Below are 27,999 nucleotides of genomic sequence, written 5' to 3' on the forward strand. Positions count from 1 at the left end.
ATAATTAAATAGTAAGATTAATTAAATTTCTAAAATTTAAATAATTAATATAATAACAGAATAAATACTATAATTTGCTAACAATAAATAAAATAAACAATAAATGAAAAAATCATTTGAAATAATAATTGTTTAAAATTATCAAACATTTAAAATTGTAAAAAATTATTTAATGTTCATTTCTTTCATCAGTTTGACTAATCATAATTAATTTTTCTCCGCCCTAATTATTTATTCATATTTTTTCATATTTCTTTATTTGTTAAATACAATATATAGCCGTCTCGGACGAGAAAAAACGTAATTGACTAATTGTAGCCATAACGTTATATCAAAGAGCATATATAGATACTCTTTCTGTGCTTTATTATTTTCTCCCCATAAAACTTTTATCGTCTAGAACGTAATTATGATACATTAAAAATTGACACATATTTATGTTATATGTATATTGGGCTTCGCCTTATCGCCTTCTCGTTCCTTTTATTTCTTTTTTTCTCTCTATCTTTCTTGCAAAAAATGCTTGAAACTCACAATCGAATCATTTTTTTTTGGGGACGGTCTTCGATTCTAAAGAGAGAAAAAACTTGTCATATTTTAATAATAATTTCCATAGACGTCAAGTGAGGACAGAGTAAAATCAAATGTTTTCAAAGATATTAACAAATTTACTTATTAAAAATAATCATTTAATAATTCATATTTTAAACTATTATAATCATTTTATCAATTTAAAAATATTTGAAACACATAAGAAAATTGGAAAATCCTATACTTGATGCTTAATACGCACTTTTACAATTTCTTAACTATTTTATTAACAGGCGAGAAAAAATTGTAATTGATATTTTTTTTATCTTTTTTTTATTATATGTTTTATTTATGTTATTAAGCTACAACATATAATTCTATTATATCATTAACTGATAACAAATCACTTTCACATTATTTATTTTGTTATTACTATAAAAATTCGATAAAATTTTTCATGATTACTCTTTCCTCAATTAACGAACATATCATATTACATGTTATTTCATAGCAACATATTGTTTTGATTCTGGTTAACTCCATAAGAAATTTTATAATTTAATCCATATTCGTGTTACATACTATATAAATAATAATAATAGCGTTAATAATAATAACAATGTATATCATTATCCAATAATAAGTATCATTAGTATATAACCATATGGATGAATAATAATAATAATTATAGCTGAAGCTTAAATATGAAAGAACGCGATGATAAAATTATTTTTGCAAAATAGCACCTTTTCCAGAGACCAGATATCTCATGCTACATAATTATTTAATTGAGACTTATATGTATACATATATATTATCAATACACTTAATTTCTTTAAATGTAAAAAATGAAATTGATTAATTTATATGTAAAAATTTTTTTGTTAAAATTGTATATGTTTTTTATAATTTTATAGAATAATAATAATAGATTAATCGATTTTGTAGCATGAGAAATTCTTGGCCATTGGACAGCAGTCTTAATAATCGCAAATTTTACATTTGAATCACGGTTTAAAGTGAAGATAAAGGACGAATTTCACATACCGTGAAAATATTTATTTTCAGTCTTTTTCTATAATCCAGTCTACGATTCTAGCACCATTATGCAGCTTTAATTTTTAGTTGATCGCTGTTCGTCGATCAACTAAGAGATTTCAATAATTAAATTGGCTAATGATAAAATCACGTTAGAATTCCAAGATTAAATTGAATTATCGACACATGCAATTCTCTACATAATTTCTATTTATTAAAGACAAAGTTATATTAGCCAGAAGTTGCATTAATGTAATTGTATATTATGCTTTAAATCTTTATTTTATATTCGTATACTTCATATTGCAATCTATTATTAAAATCGTATATGTATTTTATATAATCAAGCTAAAAACTTGGGTTATAATTTTCTTCAAGAATTTTCTTAAGAGTTTTCTTAAGAATTTTCTTAAGATTGATTTTTAAAAAATTTTTTCAAAATTATTATTTTTTAAACTCCATATATTTACAACTTCTGACTATTTTCATCGTCACTAGTCTCGCGCGAAATCTAAAATTTTATATTTTATAATCTTTTCTAACACATTCTATAATCCAATTTATAATATAATTATTTTCTTTAAATTATTTATTTAAATTGAATCTAAATCAATTTTAAATTAAACTATCATTTTGAAAAATTATATACTTATTCTATTTTGATTGAAATAATCAAATAAGAAATAATCAATATTGATTTTTTTACAAATTTTCATTTTAAGATTAATTAATCAATTTAAATCATTTGATCAATTTTTAAAAGAATCGATTGACAATTCTAAAAAAAGCTCGAATAGTGACGACACGATTTTCGTTGCCAATGTAAAATCGATTTCATTATTTCTAAGTCATTATATATTGACAAAGTTAAGGACATATAAAGCGACGACGAACCGCTTAATTTTTCGGTCCCCAATCGAATTTCGAAATTTTAATTATCTTCATGTCTTGTATTGTTTTTTCATTAATTCATCGATTCCGAATTAGATGAAGGCGAAGATTCCGGGCTCTGCACCAGAGATATATCTTTTTCGATCGTAGGTGTTAGCAACATGCCACGTGGACTAAATGTATCGCAATACAAATTTTCTTTTTTATGGACTCGTCTTACATGGCTACGTAAATTATCACGACGTGCACTTCTGTATGCACAATGTGGACATAGATGTGGTTTCTCGCCTGTATGCATTCGCCGATGTTGAATGAGCTAATGAAATATAAGAAATCATTATTTTCATGTATATTGTATATGTATATTTGAAATTTTCATCATATATATCATTTAAATAAATCTATATCAATTTAAATATATTTTTACATTCTTTTGGATTATATATATATGAAAAGAGATAGTAGATTGAAAAAACATATGAATAATTATGAGTATGACATATTAATTATTACTAATGTAATTTAGAAAAATATAAAAATATATTAATTTAAGATGATATAAATCATGAAAATTTCGAAATTATATTCTGATATTAATTATAATATCTAATATTTTTAAAAATATATAATATATATATACATAAATATATATATAATATTATTAAAAATATTAAATATTAAATATTATTAATATTAATTTTATAAAGTAGTTAAAAATATTTTAGAATTTTAAAAACAATAAATAGAAAATTTATATAATTTTAGTATGTATAATCATTTACAATTAAAGAAAAATTTTTCATAAATGTCTTGCTATAACTAAAAATATTCTTCAAGTCAAAATAAAATAAAATCAAAAATAAAAATATTGCATTTACGATTTTATTTTTTATTTTTTAATTGATAATAAAAAATTAAAATCTATCTCGAGACATAAGTTTTGAATTTCCCTACAGAAAAAAACATAAATCATTAAGCAACAGATGTATGATGACTCTTAAAGTTCTTTTAAAGTTTAATTTTAAATATTTTATTTTTTATTTTATTTCTATGACTATTTAAATTGCTCTATGAAGATCACTATATTCTATTACATGAGTTGCTTACATTCATTCATTACATGCATTACATTCATTTGTATAGTTCATAAATTCTAAAAAATGAGATCGAAAACAATTTTTTTATTCTTGATTTTTGTTTTTATTTAGATTTGAATCATTTTTGTATTTTTGAACATTTATAATTGAATTTTGTATGTGAAATTATAATAAATTATAAATATTTTTTAAATATATTTATATTATGATAAATATACTGTGATGAATTATTTACTTAATGTCTTGATTTATATTCACAATAAACCTAATATTTTTAAATTTAATTGCAATCCAATGTTGTTCATTAAAATTTTTCATAATGGTTCAAAATTAAACCTATTGTGCAAATAGCATTATTCTTGAATACGTTATATCGAATTATGGTATATCGTTGACGTATTTATATCATATGTTTATATATATAGAATTTTTTACAAGTAAAAATATTTCAATCATATTTTATGAAATTTCAAAGAATTTACGATCAAGTAGAGATTATACGAGCTTTTTGGAATTGAATTCGAAACAATCGAAGTTCATTGATTTCAATTGCTTTCGTAGCTTTAGAATTCTATGGATCAATATTCCCAATAATAAAGTTTTTGTGTCAAAAGAAAAAAAATATATTACCTTTTTTAACTGTACTGTGCGAAAAATGCAAATGTCACAGCAAAAGTATCGGTCGTCACGATGCCTTCTCATATGTCTGCTTAAATCGACTTCTGATGATCTGTCTGCCCCACAAACAGCACAACTCACTCTTGTTTCCGGTGCTATACCATTTGCATGTGCTCTCAAATGCCTTTGAAATGCCTTTTCGATGGTGCAGGCATATGAACATAATGAGCATCTGTATTCTTCTCTTTCATACCTATGTATGGAATGGTACAATAAGTCAGAACTTCTTAACTTAATTTAAAAATAACATTAATATTACAATTGAAGTTTTTTTTAAAATAAATTTCATCTAAATTTTAAACTTAATTTTTTTTTATAAATACAAAAAACTTAAATTTTTTTAACAAAATTTATATAAGATAATTTTCATTAAAAAATTTTTTGATAAAAAAAATGTTTAAGTAAATTCAAATTTTTAAATAAAAATATTATTTTAATGAGATGCAAAATGCAAATTTAAAAATTAAGCATGATTTATATCGTACAAAAAAAATTATAAAAAGTTTTTTTTTCATATTTTACATAATTATTTACATTAATAATTATTTTACATAATTAGGAATTTTTTTAGTAGAGATTATTATAAAATAAAAAGAATAATATTATAAAATTATATTAAATATTTAATTTATATATATAATAATAGTATATTTCAAAATATTAATTAATAATTTCCTAATTAGCAGATTATATTTATTTTTTAGAAATCATTAATATATTTATTATATTAATATATTATAATCTTTAATATATTTAAAGATTTTCTTAATTTTAAAATTTTTTATTTACAAAATAACTAAAGTTGTTACAATATACAAATAAGAAGATATATAATATTACAAAATTATATTAAATGTTTAGTTTTTAAATGCAATAAATATTACTATTATTGGAGATTTATTATTTAATTATTTATTTTGATTAATTATTTTGTTATTATTATTATTTGTTAATTATTATTTAATTAATTATTTTGATTTAATTATTGATTATAAACATGAGCGCAATTATATTTTATCATTCTCTTGTTTTATTTTGTATTCGAAGATTATTATTAATGAAGATTCTCATGTTTCGCTGTTGTTAAATATTTAAATATTTTAATAAATTTTTATCAAATATATTTCAAGATATTAATAGATGATTTTCTAATTATTTTTAATGATATAATATTTAATATTCACACGGTAATCGCCAAAATAATTATTTAAATATAAATTGTAAAAGTATTATGTATATGATATTAAAAATTAGAAATTTATATCATATAATGAAATTTATATTATATACAAATTTATCTTTTAATTTAGAATTTATATTTTTAAAAATTTCAATAAAATATAATAAAAATCAATAGACACTAAATATATATAAAAAATACTAAAATCTTTGTTAATTTCATATAAAATTAAAAAAGAAAATAAATAAAAAAATTGATTTTTGCATTTAAAAAAAGATATCGGCCATATAAGAGTTAACAATGAAATATTAGTAGAATAAAAAATTAAAACAAGCGTTAAGTACCTATACCTGACGCGTTGCAATGCAAGAGTTCGTTTCTTTCCAGTGGATGTCATCCCCTGTGCTACGTGTGAAGCAACGTGAGTCTCCATTTCGCATCTACTATTCGTGGTAAAATCACAGCCCGAGGACGGACAACTTTTCTTTTCTCCAGCTTCTGCGCTAAGTACTGGTGGATGACAATTAACAATATGTTTTCGTAAAGCTGGCCTTGTTGGCGCAACCATGTCACAAGAACCGCAGGAATAACCACGATGTGCATTGCTAATATTTGGACTACTACCTCGAGATCTGAAATCCAATAAAAAATTAAATTTAATTTATTTAAAAGAAAAAAATTGTAGAACTAATAAGAAATAAAATAATAAGAAATAAATATATTTTTTGTTAATATATCAATTCAAATTCAATATATAAAATAAGAATTTAAAATATTTTTAAATTAATATATTTTTATATTAATTAATTATATATTATATATTACATATATATTACATATATTTTAATATTTTATTTTGTGATTTTTACATAAAAAAATATTTCATTAATGTAAAATGATCTTAGGATTTTTTCTAATTTGATTAATTTTTCAAAATATTATTTTATATTTGGAATATAGGGAAAAATTTGATGATAATCAATATATTAAAAAATTGAAGAATTAATAGAATAATATATATATTTAGAAAAATTAAGAAAATTAATTTAATTTTGAAATTTTGATAAAATCTTTTTACTTAATTTTTTTTCAATTTTCTATTGTATAAAATTCTCTTAATCATTTATTTCAATCAAAGAAAAAAATATCACTAATACAAGTAAAAAGAAATACATAAAATCAAAACCGAAAAATTTCACACAATTAAAAATCTTTTCCTTTCTTTTTCTATTTTTTTAAATTTCGTAATCGTTGTTCACGAATGGGTCGTAACTCAACGCTGGTCAATATCCTTCAAAGCTGTTGATTTACGATGCCATTTATCTTTGAATTTTTGAAATATTAGAAACGCGCTCTCGTATTGTTGATCAAGGAAAAAAGATTCGTTCTCTAACTGGACAGATTCATTGGTTCATTTTATCGATTCCACGACATATTAAATAAAAAACTTGCGCTTGAATATTTTTTTATCTCGATACACATGAATATACATGTATATATAATATCATTTGAATTTCCTTTTAATTTCTTATCTGATCTGATCCAGTAAATATTTAAAAAAATTTTAATTTTTTAATGCATTAAGGAAACCAAATTAAATACGTCATAATGTAGAACGTTTTAGTTTAAGAAAAGTAATTGATAATTTTATCATAACACATACTTTTCGGTGTAAGACGAATGCTCGCTCTCAGAATCGCTGTCAGATGGAATGTTTGGAATTTCTGTTGCTTCGAGAGCCGCTGTCGCTGCTGAAAGTCTTCCAAGCATAGCAGTATAAGCGCCAAGAACCCAGCCATTCAGAACTGGTGTAACTGTTCCATCCTGTCACAAAAACAAACATTTTCTCTTATTTCTGTCGTATATTTCAGATTGCATAATTATTTAATAAATTTAATAATGTAATAATTTATGTATAAATAATTAATATTGGATAAAATCGTTGATGATAACTAAATGTTTAAATTATCAAATGAATTTATGAAAATTTATATACAAGAATATTTAAAACAGGTCATTTGAAAAATTTGTGATAGAAAAAAAATTACATACCAAAATTGTTCCATTTGAAAAAATAATTTATTAATAATTTTTTTGTAGGCAAAAAAGATATGAAAATATCAATTTATTTTTATTTAAAATATTTTTTAAATCTTTTTCCCTAATGAAAAATAAATTGTTTTAAGATATTATTTGAATATTTTTGTTTTTTGATCATTGATATATTAATTATTCTATATTATTATATAGAATTTCATATTAAAGAATTTTTAAACAGAAAATTTAAAGATTATTTTTAGATTTTTATTTGTGAAAACATATTGAAAATGACAAAAACAAATAAAATATTTAAAAAATAAAATATATGTAAAAACAAATTTTTCGATAAATTTAAATAAAATTCATTAAAAAATAATTTTACAGAATTAATATTCAAGATTTCCATTTTGTATAGTATTAATAATAATTATATAAATATATGAATATGTATAAATATGTAATATGTCAAAATATTTGAATAATGTTTTAAAACAATTTACTTTTTATTTAAGTTGATTTTGAATAATTTTAAATAATTTTCAATTATCATTATATTCGTCTTAAAATTCTTTATTAAAAAATAAATAAAAAAATCATATTATTTTATTAAAGAAAAAAGAAGTTAACTTTGATATCTCATTTATAAAAAACTAATAGACTATATTATATATAAAAATATTATATATATATTATATATATTAGACATTTATAAAAAACTATATTAGATGGTATTTATCTTAAAATTTCAATTTTGATCTATATATATTTTTTTAAAAACAAATGAGTTATTTAAATGATTTTAGATATTTTAAATATTCCAATTTGAAAAAATATAGAAAAATATAGAAAAATATTACAGAAATGTACAATTAAGATGATCTTTTAATAAAATATTTATATTAAAATAATGAAAATAAATAAATAATATATAATATATAAATAATAAAATATATATAAATAATATATAAATAATATATAAATAAATAATAACACATAAAGTGAAGATGAAGCATCATATAGTATATATAATTAAAATAGTTGAAAAAAAAATCTTTTTTTTTTTGAAAGTGAAAAGTTAGAAAAGAATATCCATTATTTTACTTTTATTTCAAATAAAATTATATATTTTTTTTTATTAATCGATATATCAATGTCTTTGATATTAATTTAAATACCAAAAGCTTGGAATTCATTTTAACACTAAACAACCAAGATGAATAGATTTCATTTTTTTTATTTTATAAATTTTTTCTTTTAAAATAGAAATATAATTACATATATTTGTTTATTTTTATGACATTACTTCAATTATAATTATTTATATATAAGATAAATATTTAGATAGCTACTATAAGTTGATATTTCTAATATTAAATCATATTTCGTTTTAAATAATATTCGTTTTAAATAATATGTAGTAAATATCATTAAAATATTAAATATCATTTAATTTGTCGATTAAAATATAAAATATAAGTATGTTAACATTTTAAGTATGTACCGTAACATCTTATTTAATGTTGCGATCAGTTGTGATTTCGATATCAATTGAAAATTACAAATAATTTTAATTTTGATTCTTTAAACACATATGCACGCATACACACATGCACAAAATAAATATATATATATATATATGTATTATAAATAATGTAATATATGATATATAATATAATAATATAATATATATATAAAATTAAACAAACCTTGTCAAATGTCAGATAAGCCATAGGATCGAGCAGTTTTGTTGGTAAATTATTGTTAGCTAAACGGTGCGAACTATTTGTACTTCCAGTATCGCTTTCCTCTCCAGCATCTTCATTGTCGTTATTTTCTTTCGGCACGGAAATCTGCATAACAAAAAAAATTCATCATGTGATTATTATTTCTAAATGAAATCACAAGCGAGTTTTGAATGAAAACTTTATTTTTTTGATAAAAAATTTTTTGATGTTATAAAAAATTTTAGATTTGATTATTTATCATGTAATACAAAATATCTATAATAATATAATAAATATCTATTTTGTGTACAGATATAAACAAGAAGATGAATCTATATAAAATAAGTCGAAAAAAAAATTTTTGTCTTTAAAATTTTTGAATAAATTAATTGAAGGCTTATTGAATTCGTGTACACTTGGTTATACTATAGATATTTTTATTGCATTTATATATATAAACTTTATCAATATCATGATTTGTTGCTATTTACATATCAAGCTTTCAGTCGTTTTGTCGATATGTCAACATACAGCAACAAGAGAATATATTGATATGATATGTTAGATATATATGTCAGCAACGTATCTATTCTAGTCATTGATAAATCGTGATTTATCTAAATAAATAAAATAAAAGAGTGATTCAAAGAGCTAAGCGAAAGAATATACTGGAAAAACATAGAAACATCGAAATGAAATACTCCATTTGCACATTGATATATTGTTTTCCATTACTTAGAAAAAATGTAGAGAATCAAATATTATATTAAAGATATTAAAGATAATGTTGAACTTTAATTTATTTTTCGATAATTTTTTAAAAGTTTAAAAAATTTAAATTATTGTAATAATTAATAATTTAGCTTTAATCTTCATATATTTTTTTTTATATTTAAAAAATAATATATCAAATAACATAGAAATTTTTTTTATAACGAATTATCATTTTGAAAACTACATATTTTCTTTAAAAAATTTGATCTTCATGAATATAAATATTAAAATAATATTTAATAAATCTAATATTATTATTAATTTTATTATTAATTATTATTAATTTATTCATATATATAATTTATATATTATTATTTATATAATAGATTATTATATTATTATGTACAAAAAATTATTTAAAAAAGTTATAAATATAACATTCATTTTTATTAATGATTTTCTATAATATTTATGAAAATGCACAAATAATGTTTTTGTTGAGATAAACTCATATTTATTTTTTTTCGAAAGAATAAAATTATTTAAAGAAATAGATATATTTAAATAAAGCGATTCTATATAAATTATATATATAAATATATATCTTCTCTAAGTAACTTTGTGATAATTTTAGAATTCTTATGGTGAATAAATGATTGAATGTCTATTTTAGAAATGAATCATAAATATAATAAGAAATCAGACATTAATAATAAAAAATAATAAGTATAAAGAATAATAAAATGAATTTAAAAAAATTTATTTTATAAAAAAAAATACATGAAATTATTCGATTTAATAGCTTGAGTTACTGCATAATAATTCTAACTATTTATTATTTGTTTCACTATTTATCATTTATTATTTTTAGTTATTAATTTCATTTTAATATAAAATAATATTAAAATAATTGTTATAAAAATTAATAAATTAATTATAAAAATTAATATTTTCGCTTTCAGAAAAATTATAATAAAATAATAAAATTTATAACAATAATAAATTAGAAACTGATAATTTCACTAATGACGCATTAAAAATTAACATCGAATAACAATCATCGAGAAATAAATATTTTAATATAATTAAATATTTCATATAAAAAAAGATATTATTAAAATTAAAGATATTATTAAACATACAATTCTTCAAAATTAATATGAAAAATGACATAAAGAAAATGCTAGAATTAAAATACTTGCTTATATTAATTGTGAATATAGAAGAATTTCAATTTTATAAATTATACTATTATTCTTTTTTTTTCAATTAATATTTAATAATATTATTTTACGTTTTAAAAATAAATTATAGAATAAAAGTAAAATAAATATTAGATACAGAAATATGATATTCAATTATTCAATTAGATGTAATCTTACATAGATAATTTTAAATATAATTTTAAATATATGTATTTCTGTATTTGAAATATTAAATACAATATTTAAGGTTTATGAGAAAGTTCATTTTATCTTCTATATCACAAAATATTCTATATCACAAAATAACTCAATCTTCTAATTTTATTTTAAATATAAAAAAAATTTCTATAGATAAATAAATAATATATAACTATTTTTAGTATTGAATATATAGTTATATTATATAATTATAATGTTATGTTATATAATGATATTGAAAAATTTGAAGAAAATTTATTAATTTAAAAGAAATATCTAAAATCTTATAAAAAACTAAATAGAGCTAAAATATTTTTATTATTAAACAGAAAATTTGATGTTATACAAATAATAGCACATACAATATGTATTATTTTTATTGGAATATTCTAATTATATTATTAGTACTTACTATCTAGTATCTAATTATTAGTACTTTTTATCTTTATTATGTATTTAAATTATAAGTATAAATATTATATACATAACGTTGTTATTCGTAATTTTAGCTATCCACAAAAACTTATAGAATCAATGAATTGATAATAAAATAATTAATAATAAAAAATTATAATTAATGCAAAATTATCTTGATTATGTTAAATAATTATTAATTAATTTTATTATTAAGAAATAATTAAATAATCAATAAATAATAATTAAGAGAAGTAATTATAATAATTAATTCAAATTGGATTCATTCATTGATTAGATTAATAATCAATTATAATAATCAATAATAATCAATAAAATGATTATAGTTTTAATTACAATTAAATAAAATTTAATTACAATTAAATCAATAATTTATTTATAATAACAATATTATTTATAATTTTTAAAAAATATATGTTTATTATCTAATTATTTATTATAATTTATTATTTTATTATTTATTATTTAATTTTGAAACATAGAAAATTACTTGTTTATTTTAATGTGTAAATATAATTTTTTTAACATTAACTATATAAATTAATATTCATTTTAAACATTTTATCTGTGAATTTTATCTATGTACCTTTAATATCTATATCTATTATTATTGTATTTTTTTACATAAAGAATATCAATTTCATACCTAAGTTTCATACCTAATCAAGAATTTAATCACAGTTATATTTATAAAATTTTCATTTTTATTTGATTTATTTTAAAATAAAAATTCAAATGAAAAAATTTTATTCTATATTTTCAATTTTTTTTTATGTAAACTTTATTTTATATCATTATCTGTAGAATATTTTATACACAATATTTTTTTTATATATTTCAATATGAATTATATATGATAAACAATTAAAAATTATTGATCAATGATTATAGATATCAATGATTATACATCATTACAATTATTATTTAATTAATGATTATGATTATTATGATTATTTCCTTAGTGTAGTAACTACAATAATGATTAAAAATTGAAAAAAATAATTGATTAAATCGAAAACCATGATTACAAAATGATCTTATTGAATCTATTTATATAAAAAATAAATCTTTCACCAAATTCAAACCTGATTATCATTTTCGTTGACTCGTTCGATGTTTTCTTCGTTGTGATCCTGTTTCTCCTTTTCTCTCTCCTCATTCTTCATATCCCATTCACTATTCCGTTTTGTAACGAGTTCCATAGGTCCATATGGCGGTCCAACGGAAGTCAATGGTAATGACACCATATTTGATCGATGGAAGTCACTCAAGGCGAATGCGGATCTCGGCAGCAACTGTGTTGCACTTGATGGTAGAATCGGATGCCTTCGGGTGAGACGCGGGTCACCCCAAAGTTCACCCGCGGCGTGAAAACTCCAGATCCCATATTCCATCTGAAAGAGTGATTATTAATTGTAAAAATAATTCCACAAATTCGTATCTTTCGTTCGAATTATGATTAATAATTTAAAAAACGATTTTAAATAACGTATTGATTTTTCCATATTTCAAATTGAGTATGAAGTAATTGATATGAAGTAATTCTAAAATTTCAACTGATAATGGATTATAAAGTTTAAAATAAAGAAATATAATGATAAATATAATAAAAAAAATGATATTCGTTATTTGCTTTTAACTACGATTTTTATTATGTAATATTATGTAACTTTTATATATGTAACAGCCGATATTGAACTGATTAAAGATAAATGACATTATATAGTCGTTGTTGAAATAGAATGAAATAGAATTTTTGATAAAATATAAGAATGATATCTCATATAGAAATATTTAAAAATTATCTAAAAGAGAAATTAAAATTCTCGAAATTTTCAAAAAAATAAGAAAAATAAGAAAAATAATATCTGTGAATATAAATAATGAAATAAGAAAACGTCAAAATAAAAAATTTAAAAAATTGAATATAAAAATATATAAATAAAAATAATAAATAACAAATGAAAATAATTTAAACAATAATATCATAATTATTATAAGCATATTGATGTATGTTTTTCACGTGGAATATATAAATAAAATAAATAAAAACATAAATAACAAAAATATTTCTCATAATGAGAAACTTTTTATTATGAACAAATCATAACAAAGTTAGGAACAAAATTCAGAGAAAATTTACAATAGATTTTCATAATGAAATACTGAAATAAAATACGTGAAAATGCATACAATTTTAAGAACATTTGATCAAATATATGAATAATCAAAATTAAAGATAAAATTGTATTTACCTTTATATAGCGTAAAAATGAACATGAAAATATTTGAAAATCACAAATAAAAACAAAAATTATTTCCAGTCGCTTTTTGCTATTCACTTGATTTTTTTATAATTGATTAAATAGAAAGTAATTAAAATATAACTATTTTTTTAATTTTTCTTGTTATATTATAAAGAAAGAAGAAAATAAAATCAGAAATAGAAAACAAGAAAGAAGAAAATGGATAAATTCGAACGTGAAATTTTTTGAAATATGCATTACTTAATTGCAGTATATTTTTTAATAATAATTATTTAATAAATAAATTTGATGATGATGAGTCAGAACTCATTATTTACAAAAATTATATATTCTATTTATTATTTGAAAAATTATTTATAGAAGCAATAATCATTATAATAATTATTTCCATTTAAAAATTTCCAAATGAACCAAAAAATTATTGATTATGTGTCAGTTATTAAATCTATTCACTTTCTCGTTATTCATTTCGTCAAACGAATAATATAAAACTAACGTAATAAATATTTTTCTTAATAAATTTATTGATAGGTTTTCATATGAATATAACAGATATAGATGGATATAGATGGATATACAGAGAAAAATAATTTTATATGTATAAATTATGTTTACTACCATTGAACATAACGAAATATAGAACATGTAATCATATGAATTATATTTTTAAAATAATAAAAAAATAGAAGAAAAAAAAAAGGACTTATTAATCAATAAAAATGAATTGGATTTTATTAAATAACGTAAAAAATATTTTTTTTGAAATAAGATTATTTGTTAAACAATTTATCAAATTTGTACATATGAGATGTTTGACGAATAAAACGAATATAATAAAATGAAACAATATATTATTTATCATTACTATTTGTAATATTATTTATGTACTATAATCAATATCTAAAACTATAATTATGTACTATAATCATAAATCAAGTATATATAATAATATAAACAAATATTTATTATATTCAGAAAAAATATTTTTCTAACAAAATCATTTTCATACGATTATGAAATACAAATTTATTGATATAAAAGAAAATAAATTAAAAAGTTATATTATTTGAAACAATTTTATATATACATTTTTTAAATAGTTTGAAAATATTGTATTTTTTTCATGGTAATTTGATGAAATGAATACATTTATATACCAAATAAAATAATAAAAATAGTAAAAAATAATAATAAAAATAGTACTAGCTATACTATACGAATCATATACGAAAATAGAAAATTTTGATAAATAAACTTCAGAATTTTTAGAATTTCAAATATGCTGCAGGATAATATTAAAAAAAAAATTTTTTTTAATATAAAAAATAGTATAAAAAAACGCAAATAAATTCAAAAATTAATAATGCAATTAAATTCATAAATAAAATAATTAAAATTAAATTAAATAAAATTTAAATAAAAAAATATCAATTTATATACGTAAACAAAGTGCAAATTTTTAGTATTTATTTACTATTGAATACAAAAAATGTTATTGTTGAATTAATGTTTACTTATTATTTGAAAGTAGCAAATAATAACAAATACACATTTTGTTTATAATTTTGATAATGGTTTTCATATTTGTATGAAGTAATCTCTGTTAATTATTAATAAAGTATTAATTATTAATCATTTAGTAATATTATAATTGTGTTAAAAATCCTGAGTTATTTTCTTGAATCAATTTCTTTATTTACATATATTGCAAAAAAATTCATTCACGACATCGAATATTTATCAATAATAATTTTATATCAAAAAGATTAACTTTATGGCAAAATTTATATTATTAGATATTAGATATTAGATATAGATTAGATATTAGATTTCTTTTGATGAATGTTATAAATCTTTGTTGAACTCTTTTTTCAGCATCTTTTTTAACATACTGTAATCTTTAGTTATTGCAATTAGTATTGTATCATTGAAATTAATATGACTCTTCCAAATAAGAGATATTAGTTATATAATCGGCCGAAATTGGATTTCACTTAAAGAATTCTTCTCTTTGGAATTAACAAAATATATGCAATATGAAAATAAAAAATAAAAATTCAAAACAAAGAATATTAAACAATATTTTTAATAAAATTTTTATAAAATGTTTATATATTAGAATTTTAAATCAACTTTATCAATTTTTATTAACGAAGTTTATTGTCAATTATTATTATTATCATTTTTTTTTCTGTAGATCTAAAGAATATTTAATTTCTTTCTTTTTTATATTTTTTATATATTATTCTTCATTTTCTATATATCATACAAATTAAAAATCTAATATGCTTACTTCAAAAGACATATTAATACAAATATATAAGATGTACAATTTACTAAATTTTATTAGATTTTCTTCTTTTAATTATACAGAATGAACAAATATATTAAACATTTTATTTTGTTCGGCACTATAATTTTTATATATTGCAATAAATCAAATATCAAGCACAAAATTGACTTGAATTATTTTGAAAAAAATAGTCAAAGTTGTTTTTTATAATATTTTTATTTAAGTCTAAAATGAAAATTTAAAAAATACATTCTGAAGATTTATATTAATTATATACATATATGTTGTTCCATTGAAATCATTTGATTAGAAACAAATAATCGAAAGAAATTAAAATTTATTTTTTATAAAAATTTTTAGAATTTAGATCGAAAATATTACAATTTTCATCATCTTTTATTGTTTGCAGTTCATAGCAACGTTAATAGATTTTGATAAAATTTTTAGGATACATATATAATTTTAGGATACATAAAAATTTATAAAATATATTAAAAATTTTCGTTAAAAGCATAGATAAAAAAGTTAAAAAAAAAGATCCTTACTAAAGATTCGTTTCGCAAATCCAATCAATAGCGATTTTTCTAAAAATTTTTTATATCATCTAAATTCTTCTAACTTCTCAAAATAATCCAATTTTAAAGAACTTATCTATGTTTTAAAGAATATACTAACACTTTATGAAGTTATTGCATATCTATATTATAAATTCGATTATATACAAATTAATTTTGATTTTATTTTATTTGATTTTAATTTGTATTATAACTTATTAAAAATTATAATTTGAAATATAGATAAAAATATATTATATATAGTTATCATGTTAGCGATATTAATCATATTCATTTAAAAAAAACTTATATATTGATAACTTATTTCAACAAAATGATAATTAATATTGTAATAAATATAATTACAAATTCTACATTCTCAGAAGATATAAATAGCATATATACTGAATAAAAATCATTATTTGTTGTTATTATTATTAATCATTTTTTAGATCAATGTCGATATATTCAACAAAAAAAAACAAGAAAAAAGAGAAGAAAAAATATACCTGGGAGTATATGTATATGTACAATATATATATATAATAGGATAATATCTGTAAATCATGATATAAATAAAATCAGCAAGATTCTATAGATCAAAATAGAACGAAAATATTACATAAATTTTTTTGTTTATTCATAATATTTACGCTTCGTTTTCAAATAAATTAAGTTAAAAAATTAAGTTAAAAAATTTTTTAAATACAAGAAATTAGCTAATTAAATACAAATAAATCGATAAATGATAAATGAAATGATAAATTTAACGAAAAAATAAAATAAAATTTTATTGCTTAAGTCTTCATTTTTAAGAAAACCGAAATTGAATACGTTATAAATCAAAAAATTATATAATTGAATTTTTAAATTTCATTTTCTTGAAAAATAGTTTTTTAATTTCATATTTAATACATAATATATTATTTTAATTTAAAATATATTCTATATTTTTTTATTCAAAATAGTTTTTCTATCAGTTTATTAATATGCTACAGAGAATTAGCTAGAGAATTTCATTTGTATTTACAAAATTTAAATTTAATTTACTTGAAAACGAAATTTCGTTATATTTGATTTTCTTCTTATTTCGAACTATAGATATAATTTTCAATCTCAATTTATAACATGAATTTCCGATTTCATCCTATATATTCATAAACTTTTTCCTCTTATACATTTATCAAAAATGTATATTATAAAATATATAAATGGTATAAAAAATGTTACTTTTATTTTTATATTGCAAGTTATAAATACTTTTTATAAATATACCCCATTATATTTAAATATATCTAAAAATAAAAAAATACATTTATTAAATTAATATATAAGATAATACATAATATAATTAAAATAATGATTAATTTAATTAAAATAATATATACGATAAATTAATATATAAGATAATACACACACACACACACATATATATGAGTTTATATATAATTATATACATATATAATATAAGATTCTATGTTAACGATAAAAATTTACTATTATAAATTTTTTTGAATTTTTTTTACATATTCATAAACAATGAAAAAATTTTATAAAATTTTTCATTACAATAAATTATATATATCATCAAACTATTTTGAAAATATCACAACAATCGTTTAATTGAAGAAAAAAAGAATGAGATATAAAAATTAGAAAAATACTTTTGATTTCATGAAAATGTTTAAATTATTATAAAAAATTAAATAATAATGTTTGAAATCCATTTTTAATCTCATGTAATTTTTTTTTTTATTATAAATAATATTGATCGCTTTCAATTTTCCAATGAGAATTTCATATTATCACTTTTTAAATATATAAATTTAAAAATATATAAATATAAAAATTTTCACATTTTTCATAAATATAACCATTTGTAACTATATTGATTTCAATTTGTTTTCTATTTTATATCATACTGTAGCTTTGGATTCAGAAATAATACATTTAAAGTTGATGAATGTTGACATAAATTGTTATCGAGAATTGAATGCTTTTAAAAAATATTTCTAAATTGTATTTTGATTAAAATTTAGATTTGTTGTGTATGTTATAAAAGATCAAATGTAAATATATAATCATCTTTTCTTCTTTTTCTGAATATACTGGATACTATATTGGATATTAGATAGATATATGTATACTGGATAAAAAATTTTTTTTTTATTAATTTCTAATCTTATTGAATTCAATAAAATAAAAATAAGTTTCAATACAAATTATGCAATAGATGTAACTGTATTTCTACAATAATTAATTTCATTTAAAACATTACAGAAATTTGGTTATTAAAAAAATTTCAATAAATAAATGATATATGCACAAAATATTAATATTATTTATATGATATTAATATTATTCGTAGGATATCTTTTTTTCTTTATTTTTCAAAAATCAAAAAAATACAATAGTTGGCATATAAAAATTATTTGTAACTTGTTTATTAAATTATAAAATAATTTAAATATTAAATTCGCGTTAGATGAAACTATATCGAAACAAAGTAATATAATGGAGACAAAGTGATCTTTCTGTCTTAATGGAAATTTTAATTATTTATAATTAATAAATAAATTTATTTATTAACTGAAATTTTTGTTAATCAACTTTTTTATTTATTTCAATTTCTAGAGTATATTATCCAAAAATGTTTCAATATATAAATACTTCATATATATATATATATATATATGTATACACGGAACATGAAGGATAAAGTTTCATTTTGCATGTTTCTTATTTTTGATATAGAAAATTTTATAAATTTTAAGAAGATAATTTTGAAACTAATGATTTTTGGATATAAATATTTTTTTTTATAAAAAATAATGTCGATTAATATAATAACTATATAATAATAATATAAGAAGTATATAATAAATATAAAAATTATATAATTGCATTTAAAAAATAAAAATTAGCTTTCATATAATTTGTACATTAATCTATTGAAAAACTATTAATATATTATATACTAATATATTAATTATATTTTATAATATATCTCAAAATATCAAACAATTTTTATAATAAAATCATTCTTTTTATATATTATATATTTTATTTATTATTATAATATGTAATCATATATAATCAATAATCATTTATTCTTCTTTTAAAAAGAAATATTTTACTACATTTAAATAAAATAAACATCTTTTATATATTTATAGATATAACATATATTATATTATATTTATAGATATAATATATATACACATAAATATTGTAAATATATCGATTTAATCTGATGAATTGATAAGTAAATGACAATAGATATTACAAGATATATATATATGTTTATGTAAATATATATACGTTTATTATACATATTTTAAAAAAATAAATAACAAAATAGTAAAAAATTGGCTTCATAATAGATATAATTTTATATTTTTCTAAATATATATATGATATATAATATTATATATTATTTAGTAATATAATAATTTGTAATAAGAAATAATATAAATTTATAATAACAAAGATCACTTTATTTATAAGATTTTCATCTTTATATTATTCTTCAACTTTTCATTATTTTATATTTATTATATCAGAATAAAAAAATTATTATTAATAATTAAGATAATTAATCATAAATAACTATTGTAATTATATAATAACTATTTAAAAATTAAACTCTTTTATCCTAATCTATATTCATATCTTTATTAACGGTAAAAATCTATTTATACATATGCAATGAGCAAAGTTCGGAACGACTATACACAATCGAAGTTAGTATTTAAAAAAATTGATTACATAGCATCTCAAATAACACAAGTTCGTAGGAGTTTTATGTATAATTTTTTTTAAATTTGTTACTAATAAATTCTTCAATAAACTTATTCAATGCTCAATTAACATATTCAAGATAAACAAGTAAAATAATAACAAAATATTATCGATTCATGTTTTGATTGTTATTTCAAACTTGATTCATGCTCAGTCTATCTATATATAAATGAGATCCATATAACGAGGAAATTATATATATATATAGTAATTATCATACTAAGTTTCACAACAATTTTATTTTAAACAAAAAAAAAATTTAAAAAAAAAAAAAAAGTAGCATAATATATTAAGAAGAAAATAAGCCATTTTTCAAAGAAATCATGCAGAATAACAAAAAACATAGTATTATACTTATAGATTGTATATTAATTCATAAATTCTGCCAAAGAAATTGATGAAAAAAGCAAAAAAAAAAAAAAAAAAAAACGCGGATATATATTGAACGCGAATATAAATTATGTAAAACAAAAAAATAAACGCAAAGTAATAAAAAATTCCTTCTTACGGATGCCCGTTCGGTGGCCTATTATAATTCAAGCCGATCGTCATTACGGTAAATCATCTCCTAGTTATGCTTCACTCCGATTCTTATTATGATAACAAGAAGCACACAGCTGATCTTTGTAAGTTTCCGTTAGTTGACCGGAAGTTATGCAGTACCATCGGTACGCAAGTAATGTGCACGGACTCTCCCTCGCGAAGCACGAACGGGGTACAGAGAAATACGTCCGGATACGTGCTGCCACAGAACGAACTCGCGAGATTCCTGACCATTGGACCGACCCTCGTGCATGCATACTTTAGCATAACGTTCTCTATACAATATCCAGAAAGAGGGACGAGGAGAAACAAGAGAGAAAGAGAGTTGGAGTTGGACGAAGGGAGAGATAGAGAGAGATATATATAACCACCCTCTTTTCCTCTCCTGCCTCTCTTCTTCATCGTTCTACCTCTCGTTGACCCCTTCCCATTGCCCTCGCGAATCGATTTGTTATTGTTTTTGTGTCTGCGGTCGTCGCGGCGAGCGGAGCGAGCGGGGTTGTATATCGGTGGGTGGTAAACCCGGCGACCAGCACGAAGTGGGTGGTGGGGAGTATGGGTGCCAGTCGCGCTCTCGCTGCTTCAAAGCGACGCTTTTCGGCCCGACAAAGAAGCGACCAGGAAGGGCGAATTGCGCGGGGGTGGTTTGCTACCACCAGATTGGACAGGAGGAAAGGGAAAGCCGCGGTAAAAGAGCACTTTCAAAGCTCGAAAGAGATGGACGAATAGATACACGTAGCTGACCAATGGTGTAGATCGAGTATATATGCCATTTTTTACTTCAATCAATTATTTTATACTATCTATTAAAAATATTACAATATTTCTTAATTTCAAAATAATTTGAAATAAATTGATATTTATTTTTTTTCTTTATGGTTTTTTAATTTATTTTTTTATTTATTTATTATCTTTTATTATTTTTTATTTATTATTTTTTAAAATATATATATATATATATCATTTATAATATTATATCAAATAATATTATTTATTCGATTATATATTATAATGAATGAAAATCATTTATCTTCTAGAGAGAGAAATTCTAAAGAGAGAAATTCCGCTGGCTACGCCACTGGTTGGCTCTACCAACCGAAAAGAGTGAGAGAAAATGAGTGGCAAAGGATAGAAGTTGGCACAGTGATGAGAGCAAGAGGAAAATGGGTGGACGGAAGAAACTACAGGGCGAGAGGGAGAAATCGCGAGGGTTAAGTAGAGAGGGGGTTAGTTGCTGGTACTCATGAAGCAGAGGAAAGTAGAAGGGGGTAAGAGGGAAATGGATCGGATTGCGTGGTCGACACGAGTCTGGTTAGTATGAGTGCAACGGAATAAAAGAGAATAAAAATAAAAGAGCAAGAGATAGAGATGCGATTAGGAATGGAAGCATATATATAGGTAAAAAAAAGTAGCTGAGAATATAAGAAGGATTGCATCAGTGAACGAGAAAATTTGAGGTAAGATTTTGTTCGAGAGTTGCTTGACAGATGACAACCGATCGGACCACTGACGTCACAGATCACTCGCTTGGTCGTATGCTCACACGCACAAACGCGATTTACTGCAGCACACAGGCACATAGGAGAAAAAGAGAGAGAACGCGCGCGCGACGTGTCGTGCATCACGCCGTATTATTTCCGTTTCGTGCACATAGTACGTCATACGTATACGCTGCGAGAAAAAAAAGTACTGCGAACGAAAAGAAAAAAAGAGAAAAAAAAAGAAAAATAAAGAGAGAGGAAAAAAACAGAAGATAAATGAAAATAAATAGAAAATTAGAAAAAACGAAATAATATAAATATTATGAAACGGAATAAGAGAAAAGTACGAGGAAAAGGAGAAAAAATTTTTCAGTGAAAGTAAATAGTAAGTATTTACGATGCTAACCGGCCGATAGCCCCGCGCGACGCCTCTATCTGGTTACCATTACACTCGGATGTATGAAATGCGCCAGCAGCATACACCATCCCCCCACAATAGCCCTATTTATGATTGGGCAAAATTGCTTTCCATGCGCAGAATAAAATCGCGCGCGAGCGAGGAAAAATCCGCGGGGGTTAGATGCATACAAGTTACGCAACTTGTACCTAACTACTTCTATCATAATATTTTCTGATTCTGAAACAAAAGTTTTATATCTATTTCCAAGTTGTTTTAATTAATCATTCATGATACATGATTTTTATTCTTTTAATTTTCTTTACATCGATTCACAAAATTTGGTAAAAATTAAATATGGCGAAAGGTCACAGTCATGCGTATATGGATCTCCACTTCCATTTTCCAAGTAACCAATCAGCAAATGCGAACAGATTTCAAAGAAATTCCGTCAGCAGCGCTATTCTCGTTTAAGGGATGCATTGTGTTTCAAGAAGTTAAAATATTCTTCGTTACATTAAAAAAAATATTTAATTGTTTTTCTTTTTGTAGTATTCTACTATTTTCTTAAGCTTGATATATCAATATTATCTATATAACCAATATTATAATCACATAGCAATGACAATTAGTAGTTAAAATGTTATTAATTTTTAAAATATGGCGTTGCTTGCTTTATCATATAAGAAATAATTTTATTCAACAAATAAAATCAAGTTGGTGCAAAAAATGTATAATTTTTATATTAAATAATTTTATTTTATATTATTTTTATTTTTTATATTTTATTTTATATTAAATAATATTAAGAATAATATTAAAATTTATTAAAATATTTTAACACAATTTATATTGTAAATATATAATTATATATTAATAATTATATTTACTAATTTTTTTTATAAATAATATAAGAAAGATATATATTGATTGTATAAAAATTATAAAAAAAATAAATAAATCTTAAATACATTAAATATCTTAAACAAACTACATTATTACATATAATTTAATATAATTTACATATAACATATAATTTATATTATATATATTTATTAAGTATACATATACATTATATATTGATTTCACATCTATTACTTGTAATATTGCATTAAGAAATAAATATGAAGAACAAATTTAATATGCAGTTTTTGACATAAAACTTGCAAATTATAAAATTTTTTTTTCGATCAACAAAAATAATAATTTGGTATTAATGGTTACATAATATATTTTCAATATTAAGAATTTTAATTTTATTTCTCTATGATTTTTCTTGTGAAAATATTTATAAACTCTTTAACTACTTATTAATATTTTGATATGTTTTTTTATTTAAATCAAACCTATAATAAATTTTAAAGTTTGAATAAACTTTTAAAATCTTGTTTGTATCTTTATTTATTTAATTTTTTCATTTTTTAGACGCTTCAAGAAGAATGATATTATTATAACTAAATACATTTAAAGATTGTAAATATATAATTGAAAAATATAAATAATGTAATATAATGTCTTTTAATGCTTTAATATCTTGTTTTTCTATAATTAAAACAATTATTTACTATATGTTTAATTATATGATAATTTAAAAAATGATTTTTAGATTATATTTACTTATAAAATTATTCAGATTTATAATTTGTATTTTATATTTTTGTTTTTATTGTATTTTTATATATTATATATAATTTATTATATATTATATTATATAATAAAATTATATTTTTTTTTATTTTTCAATTTAAATAATCTTCATTATACTCTTGTCTTTTAATTATAATAAATAACTGACAAAAACAATTCTTCCTTTTCGTTTACTTTTTTAAAATTATTTTTTGCAAATATTATAAAAATATAAATATAAAAAAGTTTTATCTCTGTCTCTAAATTTAAATTGTATAATTACTTAATATTTTTTAATAATTTTATTTTAGTAACAAATTGAAATAAAATTTTTGCTTTATATAGCAAAATATCACAAAATCATATTTATATTGTTATAATCATATTTATATGTTGTTGATCTATAATAAATAATTTATATAAATATTATTGTATGAATATTATTATTATATTGTTATTTGCTATTTCTTTTTATTGCTTTTAATATAGTGCTACGTACTCTAAAAATATATAAAATTTCATTATGAAAATATTGAATATTTTATTTTTACCTTTTAATTCGCTTTAATTTTGGCATCTCTAGATGATTCTTTTGCATTTTTATACACAATTATTTTTATTTAATTAACTTGAAACTTTTAGTTAATAAAATATAAATCATAACAACACTAATAATCTTTTATATTCACAAAAATTTTTATTCTATAATTTATAATTTTATAATTTTACATAATTTTTATATTATTTAAAAATCTTTAAATAAAAACATATAATTAACATAAAAAAAACAACAGCATGCAGAATTGTCGATTTGAAACGAATTATTCTTTGAAATTAGTAGCGCCCTCTCTGAATGCTAGATTTTATTGTAAATAGAATTCAGATTTAAGTCGAATCTTAAAATCATCTTTATACCAGAAATGCGAATATTCAATAATTTATAGAAGTTTACATTTTAAGTATAAAATATAAAAAGATAATCGAGATCAACATTGAAATGCTAGTATTTATTACTAAAATCCAATTTGATAGTAAAACATTGCTTTATCATTGTGAATTAAAGTTAAATATAAAAAAATAAAAATATAAAATTCATTCCAGTCTTTGCATAAAATAGATAATTTATACATTCATATCATTGGTATAGATGATGATATATATTTATAGATATAGCTTTAGATAATTGCTTTGACGTAAAGATAAAATCATCTATAATATAACATAAATTAATATAAAATAATAGAATTTTCAAAATAATATATACGAAATTATATAATTTAATCATTATTAAATTTGAAATAAATATTTTATTTTATTTTATTATTTCTATAATTAGTTATTTATTTTAATTTAATTATTTAATTTAATTTAAGAAAGATAATATATAGATTCTGAAATAAAATTATTCATTTTAATTATTAATTGCAAAATAAAATCGTTTTAATAAATTTTTTATGTATAATTAAAGAATAAAAATATATAAATTGTACTTCTAATATAATTATGTTTTTGATATAAATAAAATAATAATAAAAGTTCAAAGTAAATGTAAAGCATTTTAGTACAAAAAAATAAATTTTATTGTTGAATAAACTCAGATTGTTTTTGTCGTTCTTTATGTTTTTTTTATATAAAATATTTAATTATTATTTATATTAATTATTATTCATAATTATTTAATTCTATAAGTGACGTCATTTTCTTCGTTATTTTTGCTTCAATTTGACTCGTGAATTTTTACAGATCATGTCTATGAATATATGTAAAAAAGATAATATTATATAAATTTTAATAATTCATAACAAATTATAATCATAATATTATAATAATTCATTAAATAGATTTTCTGGTAATACTAATAATTTAAAAATTGTTTTTTACTAAGTTTATTTACAACGTACTATGAATAAGGTATTATATAAGGTTAATAATAAATATGTTTTTATATTTTATTTACATATATAAATTTTTTGTCTAATAACTTTTTAATTTTTTATAATGATAATTTTAATCTTTTAGTTAATAAAAATTGTTTACATTTTTTAATATTTTTAAAATTAATTTTATCGTAGATATTATATATTTCAATAATTACTATTTATTGATTACTTACTATTTTTTTACGTAGAATTTTATGTAGAATAATATTACTATATAGAAATATTAAAAAATTTTTATAAAATATATATATAAATATATATTTTTATAAAAAATATAAAATAGATATTTTCTAAAATATTTTTTCAGAATAAGAAAAGAGAAATTCCACTAATAATAAGAAATACATTAGATCTTGACATTAAATTAACCAAAGTTTTTGCAGAATGTATAGAAGATTTAAAACCTATGAGAAAATTAAAAGCATATTACAAGATATTAGAGGTATGTTCATATTTTATAGTTAGATATAATTAATATATAAAAAATATGAAATCAAAAGTTATCTTAAATAAATAATGTAATATAGATTAATTAATTTATATATTACTTATATTATTCATATAGGTATCATGTCATGGAATAATTTGGTTAGCATTATCACTTGCATTTATTTGGATTCTTAATTCTAAAAGTTTGTATCAAGTACAAATTAATTTAATAACAGGTGTGTACTAATTCCATTAATGATTTTTTATATATGTCAAAAGCTAATATTTCATAATATTTAACATTTTATGTTTTTAGCTCTATTATTAGACATTATTATTATTGCTATATTGAAAGCATTGACAGGAAGAAAAAGACCAGCACATAACAATGATCCTTTTTCGATAGGACCTGATAAATATGCTTTTCCCTCAGGTCATGCTTCACGTTCAATGCTTATTCTTTATTTTTTTGCATATATATGGCCTGTATCTGCTATTTTTCTTACAATATTGTTAATGTGGGTATTTGCTGTAGTTATGTCTAGGATTTTAATGAGGAGACATCATATTCTTGATGTTTGTGCAGGATTACTTGTAGGTTATGCTGAAGGAATGCTTATGAATATCTTGTATTTAAATGATGAAACATGTTTAAATTTAGTATCTTGGCTAATTAATGAGAAAATGGCTGGTGCAGAATACGATGTTTAAAATTAATTTACTTCTTAAATATATATAATAAGTTGATATTAAAAAAAATATAAAACATCCTCATATTATTTGATAAAATAATGTAAACAAAATTTAATTTCTAATCAATAGCAGAAAAAAAAGTTTAGAAAAAATAATGATAAGAAATAATATCTAATGTTGAGATGATTTTAACTGTAAATTCATATTAAATAATATAAATATAATAGTTATCTGATATTTTATA

The 27,999-nt window shown here is 19.7% G+C and overlaps 2 protein-coding genes and 1 long non-coding RNA gene across 7 annotated transcripts; 2 read left to right on the top strand and 1 right to left on the bottom strand.

The window, feature by feature from the left end:
• LOC108002516 (transcriptional repressor CTCF-like) lies at positions 1–25,807 on the bottom strand. Of its 4 annotated transcripts, none has more exons than XM_062077739.1 (7): positions 23,077–24,200; positions 12,817–13,125; positions 9,162–9,305; positions 7,079–7,239; positions 5,766–6,047; positions 4,188–4,428; positions 1–2,776 (listed from the first exon to the last, which is right to left on the bottom strand). In XM_062077739.1, the coding sequence occupies exons 2-7, from the start codon at positions 13,123–13,125 to the stop codon at positions 2,534–2,536; spliced, it is 1,380 nt and encodes a 459-aa protein (XP_061933723.1). In that variant the 5' UTR covers positions 23,077–24,200; the 3' UTR covers positions 1–2,533. The 4 variants fall into 4 exon arrangements, with proteins under 4 accessions (XP_061933723.1, XP_061933722.1, XP_016919734.1 ...); XM_062077738.1 differs by lacking the exon at positions 23,077–24,200 and adding an exon at positions 25,245–25,807 and having other exon boundaries at positions 2–2,776; positions 5,760–6,047; XM_017064245.3 differs by having other exon boundaries at positions 2–2,776; positions 5,760–6,047.
• LOC133666503 (uncharacterized) lies at positions 21,810–24,044 on the top strand. Its single transcript, XR_009830715.1, has 2 exons — positions 21,810–21,949; positions 22,227–24,044. It is a non-coding gene; the product is annotated as an uncharacterized LOC133666503 (long non-coding RNA).
• A 575-nt stretch (positions 25,808–26,382) lies between the features above and the next one.
• Positions 26,383–27,997, top strand: LOC108002526 (polyisoprenoid diphosphate/phosphate phosphohydrolase PLPP6). 2 transcript variants are annotated; one of them, XM_062077745.1, is made up of 4 exons: positions 26,383–26,604; positions 26,941–27,075; positions 27,199–27,298; positions 27,379–27,997. In XM_062077745.1, exons 1-4 carry the CDS (start codon positions 26,596–26,598, stop codon positions 27,771–27,773), a joined length of 639 nt encoding a protein of 212 aa, XP_061933729.1. In that variant the 5' UTR covers positions 26,383–26,595; the 3' UTR covers positions 27,774–27,997. The 2 variants fall into 2 exon arrangements, with proteins under 2 accessions (XP_061933729.1, XP_061933728.1); XM_062077744.1 differs by having other exon boundaries at positions 26,396–26,616.
• The last annotated feature ends 2 nt before the right edge of the window (positions 27,998–27,999 follow it).

This window comes from Apis cerana, linkage group LG7 (assembly GCF_029169275.1).
Source record: "Apis cerana isolate GH-2021 linkage group LG7, AcerK_1.0, whole genome shotgun sequence".
Taxonomy (NCBI): Eukaryota; Metazoa; Arthropoda; class Insecta; order Hymenoptera; family Apidae; genus Apis; species Apis cerana.

Excerpts from the sequence above, each read along its gene's own strand:
- LOC108002516 (XM_062077738.1), bottom strand. The coding sequence starts at position 13,125 with ATGGAATATGGGATCTGGAGTTTTCACGCCGCGGGTGAACTTTGGGGT. Across the intron at positions 4,429-5,759 it reads TTGCAACGCGTCAGGTATAG|GTATGAAAGAGAAGAATACA; the intron begins GTACTTAACGCT and ends TTCCATACATAG. Across the intron at positions 2,777-4,187 it reads GCACAGTACAGTTAAAAAAG|CTCATTCAACATCGGCGAAT; the intron begins GTAATATATTTT and ends ATATTTCATTAG.
- LOC108002526 (XM_062077744.1), top strand. The coding sequence starts at position 26,596 with ATGAATAAGGTATTATATAAG. Across the intron at positions 27,076-27,198 it reads CATATTACAAGATATTAGAG|GTATCATGTCATGGAATAAT; the intron begins GTATGTTCATAT and ends TTATTCATATAG. Across the intron at positions 27,299-27,378 it reads ACAAATTAATTTAATAACAG|CTCTATTATTAGACATTATT; the intron begins GTGTGTACTAAT and ends TTATGTTTTTAG.